Genomic DNA, 12,197 nt, shown 5'->3' with positions numbered 1-12,197 from the left:
ATTTTTAGAAAGAATTGAGCATCTATGTTCTTTATTTTTTTTAAGATTTACTGTATTTATTTGAAAGACAGTTAGAGAGAGAGGTAGAGACAGAGAGAAAGGTCTTCCTTCCACTGGTTCACTCCCCAGATGGCTGCAATGGCCGGAGCTGCGCCAATCCGAAGCCAGGAGGCAGGAGCTTCTTCCAGGTCTCCCATGTGGGTGCAGGGGCCCAAAGACTTGGGTCATCTTAAACTGCTTTCCCAGGCCATAGCAGAGAGCTGGATCAGAAGAAGAGCAGCCGGGACAAGAACCGGTGCCTATATGGGATGCTGGCAATTCAGGCCAGGGCGTTAACCCACTGATCCACAGCACTGGCCCCTTCATTTATCTTTATAGAGGATTTTAGCTTTATAACTAGATATTTTCCTTTATTCTTATTATAATTTTGAATGAGATTTTGCTTCAAATGTATTTTATACATTTTGTCCACATATCAATAATTAATGGTAATACATATAATTTAAAATTTGACCCTCCTGAACTCAAACCAATTTTAGCTGACTCACCTTAAGAGAATGTCATAACACGATGCAGATAAAGATCATTTCTTCCATTGTTTCAATACACTCACCTAATAGAGGTGATAGAAGAATACTCTTCTTCTTGACTTAATAATAATGCTCTTGGAATCACTGTTGTTAGTGTGCAATTCTTATCTAAATTCTAATTTGTTTTCTTATAAACTAATTTTTCTTTCACTTCCAGTGGAAATTTTATTTGAAAGTGATATTTAAATGCTATTCTAAGTTATGTGTTAATATTATGATTCTAGGTTATGTAACTGAGCTCTTCTGGGACTCTGATCATTTGTAAGTTTCATTTGTATTAAATGATCTCCATGATCCCTCTGCATTTAAAATTTGTAATACTCAGGCTGGGGCCATGGCTCAATAGGCTAATCCTCCACCTAGTGGCGCCGGCACACCAGGTTCTAGTCCCGGTCAGGGCGCTGGATTCTGTCCAGGTTGCCCCTCTTCCAGGCCAGCTTTCTGCTGTGGCCAGGGAGTGCAGTGGAGGATGGCCCAAGTCCTTGGGCCCAGCACCCCATGGGAGACCAGGATAAGTACCTGGCTCCTGCCATTGGATCAGTGCGGTGCGCCATCCGCAGTGCGCCAGCCGCGGCGGCCATTGGAGGGTGAACCAATGGCAAAGGAAGACCTTTCTCTCTGTCTCTCTCTCTCTCACTGTCCACTCTGTCAAAAAATAAAAATAAAAAAAATAAAAAATAAAAAAATTTTTAATACTCAAAATAAATGTAATCTTCAAATATAAGAATAGCTATGATAATGAAAAGGGATCAAATATAAAACCATGTATGATGATTCACATCATCACTGTGGTTAGTTGAGAAATTATTGCATTTTGTAGACTTGCAAAGCACTACAAGTTAAGAAATGAAGCTAGCATTTCTTAACTGTATTTTAAATTCAAGAATTTTCACAAAGAGTCACACATACTCTGGCAATGGATATTATTAACATCATTAATCTCATGGTAAAATTAGAAGTAATATCAATTCTGCATTGGTTTTCAAGATATCTCCACATATAAAAATGTTACCTAGATTTCTGAAGGTCAATCATGGAAACTAAATATCAGTGAGTATTATGTCCTTTCAACAGTCAAAAACATTTAGTTTTCAGGCCTGTAGTATGAACCCAACAGTTCTGACACAGAGGTTTTCATTTTGTTTTGTTTGTAAGTTTCCTTCATTCTTTCATAATACTACTTTATTCTAAGGTAGATTTAGATTTAAGACTTCATAAATTTGTCAGAGCATATGAGGAGTTTAGTTTTACTCAAATTAAAATCTTATTGATAAGTGCCCTTACCTACAATGGAAAGAATCACAACCACAAAATCAAAAATGTTCCATCCTATAGTGAAGTAGTAATGTCTGAGGGAGATCAGTTTCAGCACACATTCTCCAGTGAAAAGGATAATAAAAACCACATTTATCCAATATAAAACATCAGTCATATAGTCACTTTGTCCTTCTTTTTCTACCATCATGGTTACCATGTTGAGGCAGATAAGAATCATAATGGTGATATCAAAAGCTTGGTTTGTTACTAGGTCAAATATACATCCTTGGAATTTGTTCTGCAAAGACAAAAGAATAACATGAAAAGTGGAGTAAAATTTTCTCATTATATATATAGTTTCATTTAAGATAAATTATGAATTAAATATAATTTTAAAAATTGGCATGACATATATATATATATATATATATGTAAATTTTTTTTTACCCCTGGTCGAGGAATTGGCTTTTGTGGTTTCTTGGACCCAAGCTTTTTCATTGCATTATAGTATTTCTTCTGTTCTTCTGTCATAAAAATGTCTTGACCTCCAAGGTAAATAAATGAAAAATAAATCTAGTTAAAATCAGAAATATTAGCTAGATTTTTCTTCTTATCATTAAGATAGGTTAAAATATATAAATGAAATACATTTTATTATATACAGAGTAACTATAAATAAAACCTGCTTTAAAGAATTACCCACGTGTAGGCACATGAATCTTCATATATAAGGTAAGTTGCATATAAATAATATATTCATTATGTATAATAATTGATCAATTATCTTGAGCTGTCAAGCTGTGTTATTGTATGACTATATGTAGAGTAAAGATGGCTGAATAGTGAGAAGCTGCACTGACCTCAGCCACAGATTGATACCAGAAAAACAAAGGTAGGACCACGTTCCCAAGAAACTGATGGAGAGAAATTTTTAGTGAAGAACTGCTAACACAGATGGAGATTCCATGGAGTGGTAAGGAGACAGAACAAATGCACTACTGCTTGCTGCACAGACCGCTCCAGTATCTACACAACTGGTTCCCAGTTGGGTGATACCATCTTGTCAATATAAGGTAGGAAGAAGTTGCTGTGGCTCCCACATTGGCAACTTTATCTTGAGTGATTATTCAATAGCCCCATTGACTAAAGGTCCAGCCCAGGGAGCTGACAGGAGCCTGAGTGATTACTTTGCACCTTAAAGAGAGGCCAAATTGCCCCCTGCCCACATCCCACTGAAGTAGAGTTGCTGCTAAACTCTGTTAATGACTCAGGGGACAACAAGCAGTCCTACTGCTACCACAGTACACCAGAGTGAGAGACTGGGCAACTTACACAGTGGAGAACAGACCCGTTGTACCCTGTGACTAGATATTCTAGACAGCTAAGAAAACTGCAGGTTGCAACTAAGTTCCTGTGCATCTTCACAGTCTGAATGTGGAGACTCAGAGCCCCTTGCACACGGGGGATGGATAGTGGAGTGAAGTCAGGGGACATACTGCAGAGTGAGTTGGTGCACTGGATGGTATTTTGCCCATCAGGGAGATTTGAAGAAGCATCCTGGCCCCATGAGTCACTCTAAGCTGTTAATTATCTAGTTCACCTTAGCAGAGAAATGCTGTGACTTCAAACATACCAGTTGGTTCCAACATCCCCATTCCCCACTGGCTGTAACCACGTGGCTATACCACATCCATCTCTCTGCACTCCTTTTACCAAGAATACAAACCAGGAACTCAGGTGTAAGACTTAGACAATCCAACAAACCCCAGCAGCAAATCTCCTGGAATAAAGTTTTTATTTAAATCCTCCAAAATTGATAGAAATAAGAGATCCCCAAGATGTGAAAAATCAACATAGAAATACAATAAATATGAATGAGGAAGGCAGTATGACTCCTCAGAAGGAATACAGTATTGCATTAATATTCAACTGAAATGCCTGAAAAATAATTCAAAAGAATGATTGCAAGATTACTTAAAAATTGGAACAGTTAAATGAAGATAGGAAATTAGTAAAAGACATGGATGAGAAATTCTGTACAGAGATACAGATACTAAAAAAGAACCAAACAGAAAAATAAGAAATTAAGCATTTAATAAGTCAAACAATACAGTGGAAAGTTTTAACAAAGTCTTGATGAGTCAGAAGTGTGTTAGTTATTTAGCAAGAGGTATAATTAGTACTTTGATATTGGTTTATTGAACAGCAAACTAAAGTTAAAAAACATTGGGTCATTGAGGAAGAAATATGGGCTTTGATATTAAAACCTAACCATGCCAATCATCGGTTTCTTGATCTGCAATTTTTAAAATTATCCTCTCTAGGTTTCAATTAATTTACTTCTATTAATATATCAAGAAAGGAAGAGGCATGGAGCATATCTCCAACATCCCTGTCTTTCAGCAGAATGCTTTACATAGAATGATAACAGTACTGATACGACTTGGACACCCAGGGCAAATATGAACAAAGAGAAAGGTGCTGGTGGGTGTTTGAGAGACTGCAGAATTTTATACATGCTTATTTAGTGAAGACCTTTCTAGGTCAAAGCCAGTTCACAAAGGCTGTTTAAACCTGCTTTTCCTCAAATACTTAGATACCAACACAAAATACAAACATGTGGAATCAGAGAAATATGACACACATTTAAGGAACAAAACAAGTCTCCAGTATTTGACTCCACAGATAGAGACCTATCAATCACATCACAAACAAAAAGAAATCCCAATAGATATCTTGATGCTTAAGAATACAATAACTGAATCACAGCATTCACTATAGGTGTTCAGCAGATGATCTGATCAAGCATTAGAAAGAATTAGTGACTTAAAATGTGCCATTTGAAAATATACAGTTGGAGATTCCAAGATGTTAGAAAAGGGACAGGGTGGACTACCCTAGGTTGGGAGAAAATAGTTTTAAAAAAATGGGGAAAGTGCATTCTCAGGTGTGGGTTGGAAGGAAAACTGCATTGCAGATTCTTTGGAAAGAAGAGAGATGCCTTGGATCTATTTGAAAGGTGCAGATGCACAGCAAAGAGCATGGACACAACTCCAGCTGCCCTGAGCCAAAGAAAGCACCAGCTTTGGAAAGCAAAGTGAGATCAGACTGCAGCAGCCCCTGCCACTGGTGATATTGTCACAGGGAGAGCCTAGCAGACTGCATTGTCTGAGTCTGGCCCAGAGCCTGAGAGGAGCAGTGTGCCTGATGACCCAGAGAGCATGTTTTGCTCTCCTATGCTTTTGACAATGATGTCCAGCAACTGCAGAGAGACTGTTTTGAACTTAAGAAGGTTGCAGCTGAGGCCCCTCTTGCACGTGTACCCAATAACTCGTGGGGATGGATGCCATCTTGTCAGCAGAGGCAACTGCAGCTGCTCAGGTGCATGCACCTGGCAACCGGGGGTGGGGAGAGAAGGAGCCATTCTGACATTAGTGTTGGCTACAAAACTCTTGTACCTGTGGATGGGACAGGCTAGGGGGTGTTGAATGAATCCTCTGCACCCTGTGACTGTGAGTACCTGTTTGCTGAGACTGTGGGAACTTTGTGACTGCATGACGGGGTGCAGGGCATAGCCGGGGAATCACTGTGCAGCTCCACATGCTCAGAGCTCGCTCATTGCCTGGAGTGTGTCATTGCAACAGGACCCGTGTTCACACTGAGGAATGCACAAATACTTTGCACAGTTCTTGTGGAGGTATGGAAGAGTATTGTACCAACTGAAGGCTAACATCCAGACATTGATCACCATGGAAGAGAGGAGGTGAGAGTGTGATTACACCAACAGGGTTTACCACAACCCCAGCTTCTGTTAACAAGAACAATATCTACCATGTCCAACTTGGGTGTTACCATGGATACTTGCCCCACCCTAAAGCATAGACCAGATTATCTGGGTATTCACTTAAAGAAAAGACATTCTACAATCTGCAAAGGCATAGTCCAAAGATAAAATTCATCACACACACACACACACACACACAAAAGCCAACAAGTATCTCCAAAAATGCTTAAAAATCAATACTGAAATTCAAGAAAAAAGAATGAGAAAGATAACATGACCCTTCCCTCACCAAAGGAATACAAAACACTTCAAAATTAGAACTTGAAGATGAAGAGATTGGTGAAATGACTGAAATGGAATTCAAAAGATTAAACATGGTATTACTCAGAAGCAATGAGATGCAAACCCATGAATTAAATAAATTTCTACATGAAATGAATGAATTTCCAATGAAACTAAGATTTGAAGATAAATCAAAATGAAATATTAGAAATGAAGAATTCAATAGGTCAAATAAAGAATGTGTGGTAGAAATCATTAACAACAGACTTGGTAAGGCCAAAGAAAGAAGACTAGAAGACAAATATTTGGAAATTTTTCAGACCAAAAAGAAGAAATTTGAAAAATTAAAAACAGTATTGGAAATTTATGGGATACTATTAACTATCCCAACATACAGGTCTTAGGAGTTCCTGAAGGTGTTGAATGAAAGCATGGATTAGAAGACCTATTTAGTGAAATAATTACTGAACTTTTCCCCAATTTGGAGGAAGAAAGGGACATCCAAGTACAGAAAGCACATAGAACTTCTAATAGACATGACCAGAAAATATCTTCACCATCACACATTTTAGTCAAACTCTCCACAGTAAATATAAAGAAAAGATTCTAAAATGTGCATACAAGAAATGCCAGATTACTCTCACAGAATATTCAACTAGACTCACAGCTGACTTCTCTTCAGAAATTCTACTGGCTAGGAGAAAATAGAGAGTCATGGTCTAAGTCTTAAGAGAAAAAAAAAAAAAAACTGTCAACCCAGAATACTGCACCATGCAAAGCTCTTATTTATGAGTGAAGGTAAAATAAAGACCTTCCATAGCAAACAAAAATTGAAAGAATTTGTCACCATTTGTCCAACCTTAAAAAAGATGCTTACGGATGTGCTATACACAGAAACACAGAATGGTAGGGATCATTATGAAAGAATGTGAAAGAAAGTCTCACAGTAAAAGTATAAATTAAATCCAAAGCAAACAATACCTGTACTTATGTAAAAATGGCAAGGCCAAGTCATTACTTATTAATAGCTAATTTGAATGAAAATGGCCTAAAATTTCCAATTAAGAGATACAGACTGGCTGAATGGATTAGTAAACAAGACCCATCTATTTGCTGCTTACAAGAAACACACTTCACATGCAAAGATACATGTAGACTGAAAGGATGGAAAAAGATATCCCACACTAATGGAAAGAAGAAGCAAGCAGGTGTAGCCATTCTAGTATCAGACACAGTAAACTTTAACACAAAAACTGTTAAAACGAAGATGAAAATAAAGCATATCAAAATTTATGGGATATAGCAAAAGCAGTGTTAAGAGGAAAGTTTATAGCAATTAGTGCCTATATCAAAAAATTGGAAAGGCACCAAATAAATGAGCTATAAATGCATCGCAAGGACCTCTAAAAACAAGAAACTAGATAAAAAATTAGAAGGAAAGAAATAATTAAAAATATAAAAGAACTAAACAAAATTGAAACCAAAAAAATAAAAGATCAGTGAAATGAAGAGCTGTTTTTTTTTTTTATAAATAAGTATTGATACATTGACCCAACTAACCAAAAACAAGAGGGAGAAGACCCAAATCAATAAAATCTGAGATGGAAAAGGAAATGTAACAAGATACCACAAAAATAAAAAGAATCATCAGGAATTACTACAAAGAGCTGTATGCCAATAACTTGGGAACCCTAGAAGAAAGGGATATGTTCCTGGACACATACAACCTACCCAAATTGAGTTATGAAAACATGTAAAACCTAAATTAAACAATAACTAAGATGGAGATTGAATCCATAATAAAAGCCCTCCCGACAAAGAAAAGCCCAGAACTGCATGACTTTATTACTGAATTCTACCAGACTTTTAAAGAAGTACCAATTCCAATTCTTCTCAAGCTATTCAAAACAATTGAAAGGGGGGGGGGATCCTCCCAAACTCCATCTGGAAGGCAAGCATCATCTTAATTCCTAAACCAGAAAAAGATACAGCAGCAACTATAGATCAATATCCCTGATGAACACTGACGTGAAAATCCTCAACAAAATAGTAGCTAATTTAAATCCAACATATCAGAAAGATCATTCACCCAGACCAAGTAGAATTTATCCCTGGTATGCAGGAAAGGTTCAACATTTACAAGTCAATAAATGTGTTACATCACATTAACAAAGACCACATGATTATCTGAATAGATGCTAAGAAAAACATTTGATGAAATACAAGAGCTTTTTATGATGAAAATGTTAAACTAATTGGGTATAGAAGGAATATTTCTCAACACAATGAAGGCAATTTATGACAAAACCACAGCCTGCATCTTATTGAATGGTGAAAATTTGGAAGCATTCCCACTAAGATCAAGAATCAGACAAGGATGCCCACTCTCAGCATTGCTATTCAATACAATCATGAAAATCTTAGCTAGAGCCATTTGTTAGGTTAGAAAAAGAAGTCAAGGCAATACAGATTAGAAAGGATAAATAAAACTATCCCTATTTGTAGATGACATGATTCTACATATAATAGAACAAAAGGCTCCACTAAGAGACTATTGAAACTCATAAAAGTTTTTAAAGTGGCAGCCCAGATGTCCATCAACTGAAGCCTAGATATAGAAACTGGAGTGTGTGTATAAGAGAATACTACACTGCAGTTAAAAATGAGATCCTGTCTTTTGCAACAAAATGGATGCAACTGGAAACCATTATAGTTAATGAAATAACACAGTCCCAAAAAGAAAATTACCATATGTTCTCTCTGATCTAAGGTAACTGAGTATCCAAAAGTAATCTACAGGAGTGAAATTGACATTTTGAGATTCAATGATTATTTATGTCTCTTGTCTCAATTGTTGAGGAACTCTGTTTTTTTCTTCATAGTTTTTGTTGAATTCTTTATAGTGTAGGGTTAATCTTATGAGTATAAAGTTAGCTAAAAATAGATCTTGTAAAAATTAAGAATGTGAATTGTAGTGGGAGGAAGGATGGGAATATAGGTGGGTTGGATCGCAGGGTGAGAGCTATCATTATGTTCCTGAATCTGTTTATAGAAACAAATGAAATCTGTAAACCTTAAATAAAATTTTAAAAAAGAAAACAAACAAAAAGAAAATAACAATTAAAAGAGAAAAAGGAAAAACATATTGAAGAGCAGCATCTGATTTCCCATCAGAAACTTTTGAGGCCAAAGAGAATGGGGCAATACATTCAATGTATTGGGAAAATGAAAGAAACCAGCAACGAAGAACACTGTGCCTGAAAAACTGTATTTGAAAATGAAGGAGAGTTTTCCAGAAAAAAAATACATAGGAAATTTATCATCAGCTGACCTGTCTTATGTGACAGGCAAAATGACATTCTTTTAAGATAAAAGAAAATGATTCTAAAGAGTAATACTAAAGTACTTAATGTACAAACACAAAAATAGGATAATACTCTACTGGAGGTATCTAAATCACTTTTAATTATGGTATGAGTTAAAAGTCAAACATTAATCATTTCTACAAATATCTTAATATACAATATAAATATGCAAATTATTAATAGAAAGTATGGGGTAATTGTCAGTGTAAAGTTTTTGTATGTGATTTAAGTTCAACTGTTATCAGCTTATTGAGGGAAGAGATGTATAATTTGGGACATGCTCAGGCTGACTTGCCCCAAGTGGTGGAGTTGGAAGCATACCAGGGGATTCCAATTCAATCCCATCGAGGTGGCATGTACCAATGCCATCTCACTGTTCCAGGTGATCAGTTTCAGTTCACAGTTGGTCATGGTGGAGGGACTGGGAGTCAAAGGGAGCACATAGACAAGTCTAGTACCTGCTAACGCTAACCGATGGAGTAAATAAAGGGGAGAGTGATCCAACATGGGAAGTGAGATACTCAGCAGACTCATAGAATGGCAGATGTCCTAAATAGCACTCTGGCCTCAGAATCAGCCCTAAAGGCATTCGGAGCTGGCTGAAAAGCTCATGAGAGTATTTCAGGCATGGAAAGCCAAGACACTCTGGCAAAAGATCTCTGCGAGTGAGATCCCAGTGGAAAGAACAGGTCTTCAAAGAAGGAGGTACCTTTCTCTGAAGGGAGGAGAGAACCTCCACTTTGACTATGACCTTGTCTAAACAAGATAAGAGTCGGAGAACTCAGAGGGCTTCCATAGCCTTGGAAACTCATGACTGGAGCATAGGGAGATTACTGATGCCATAGACAGGAGTGTCAATTGGTAAAGTCAACAACAGGAGTCACTGTGCACTTACTCCTCATGTAGGATCTCTGTCCTTAATGTGCTGTACATTGAGATTTAATGCTATAACAAGTACTCAAACAATATATTTCACTTTGTGTTTCTATGGGGGTGCAAACTGTTGAAATCCTTACTTAATGCATACTAAACTGATCTTCTGTAAAAAAAAAAAAAAAAAAAAAAAGAAATTATCAATTCCCAACTTGACTCTCACTGGGATTAAACATGACAATAGGTCTGCTCTGATTTCATCATCATTTAAAAAAAATCATCTATTATTTTTCACTTTATGTTTCTGTGTGGGAGCAAACTGTTGAAATCCATACTTGATGTATACTAAGCTGATCTTCTGTATATTAAGATAATCAAAAATGAATCTTGATGTGAATGGAAGGGGAGAGGGAGTGGGAAAGGGGAGGGTTTTGGGTGGGAGGGACGGTATGGGGGGGAAGCCATTGTAATCCATAAGTCGTACTTTGGAAATTTATATGCATTAAATAAAAGTTTAAAAAAAATATACTACTATAACATTTTATTAAACTTCATGATAACCACAAAGAAAACATGTGTAGAGGATATATATAAAATAGAAAGAGAAAATAATCGTAGCATATCATGGCAAAAAAAAAGTCACAAAAGAGGATAACAAGATAGAGGAACAATAAAACTATCAGACAAAAATATTTAAAAAAATTACGATAGAAAGTCCATACTTATCCATGATCACTTTAAATGTGAATGGGTTAAACTTTTCAATCAAAAGAGAATGAGTGGCTAAAATCTCCAACTATATATTGTTTGCAAGAGACTCACTTTGGATTTAAGAAAGCACATCTTTTGAAAGTGCATGGATGGAAATTATATTCTAGTACAGAATAACCAGAAAAGAGCATGGGCGGGGGGCAGCGCTGAGGCACAGTGGGTTAAAGCCCCAGCCTGAAGAGCCGGCATCCCATTTGGGTGTGGGTTCTTGTCCAGCTGCTCTACTTCTGATCCAGCTCTCTGCTATGGCCTGGGAAAGCAGTAGAAGACATCCCAAGTCTTTGGGCCTCTGCACCCACGTGGGAGAACCAGAAGAATCTCCTGGCTTCTGACTTCAGATCAGCTCAGCTCCATCTGGGGAGACATCTGGGGAGTGAACCAGTGCATGGAAGACCTCTCTGTCTCTCTCTCTCTCCATAACTCTGATTTCAAATAAATAAAAAATAAATCTTTAAGAAAAAGAGCATGGATGGCTATGATTATATCAAACAAAATAGACTTTACATAAAAATATAAATAAGATTATTATATAATGATAAAGGGTTAATTCATCAGAGAGAAACAAATTATATTATTAGAGCATCTAAATGGACAGATTTAAGGGGAGAAATAGACAGAAATGCAGTGATAATAAGGAATTTCACTACTCCACTTTCTTTTTTATTTTTTGCCAGGCAGAGTTAGACCATGAGAGAGACAGAAAGAGTTTTAAACAGTGAAAGAGAGACAGAGAGAAAGGTCTTCCTTCTGTTGGTTCACTCCCCTAATGGCCGCTATGGCTGGCGTTGCGCTGATCTGAAGCCAGGAGCCGGGTACTTCCTCCTGGTCTCCCATGCGGGTGCAGGGACCCAAGCACTTGGGCCATCCTCCTCTGCCTTCCCGGGCCACAGCAGAGAGCCAGACTGGAAGAGGAGCAACCGGGACTAGAACCTGGGGTGCTGGTGCTGCAGGTGGAGGATTAGCCAAGTGAGCCACAGCTCCACTTTCAACAATGGATAGAATACTCACACAGGAAATCAATAAGGAAAACTGCAAACTAAATATGTCTAATGAATTCATACAAAACATTCCAGTCAACAGCAGAATATATATTCATATTCTTTCATGCACACCTGAGCATTCTCCAGAATAGATAACATGTTAAGTCACAAAATTAGTCTTTGTAAGTTTTAAAAAGCTGAAATCATGTCAAATATTCTTTCTAACCACAATGAAATAAAACAAATAACAGAGGAAAAACTAGAAATTTCACAAATGTGTAGGGATTAAACAACA

The 12,197-nt window shown here is 37.1% G+C and overlaps 1 protein-coding gene and 1 long non-coding RNA gene across 5 annotated transcripts in view; one reads left to right on the top strand and one right to left on the bottom strand.

Annotated features, from left to right (window-relative positions):
• SCN9A (sodium voltage-gated channel alpha subunit 9) overlaps window positions 1-12,197 on the bottom strand; it is a 185,835-nt gene that overhangs the window by 5,381 nt on the left and 168,257 nt on the right. For all 3 annotated transcript variants that reach the window (XM_017342620.3, NM_001082358.1, XM_070069809.1), the window contains 2 exon segments: window positions 2,295-2,399; window positions 1,875-2,145 (listed from right to left, as the gene is read on the bottom strand). In XM_017342620.3, coding sequence (XP_017198109.1) covers window positions 1,875-2,145; window positions 2,295-2,399 — 376 coding nt within the window.
• Window positions 1-12,197, top strand: part of LOC127491606 (uncharacterized) — a 140,491-nt gene that overhangs the window by 90,598 nt on the left and 37,696 nt on the right. The gene's annotated exons all lie outside the window — the stretch shown is intronic.

The sequence above is a fragment of the Oryctolagus cuniculus genome, chromosome 3 (genome assembly GCF_964237555.1).
Source record: "Oryctolagus cuniculus chromosome 3, mOryCun1.1, whole genome shotgun sequence".
Lineage (NCBI taxonomy): Eukaryota > Metazoa > Chordata > Mammalia > Lagomorpha > Leporidae > Oryctolagus > Oryctolagus cuniculus.
This window is presented reverse-complemented; position numbering and strand designations above follow the sequence as displayed.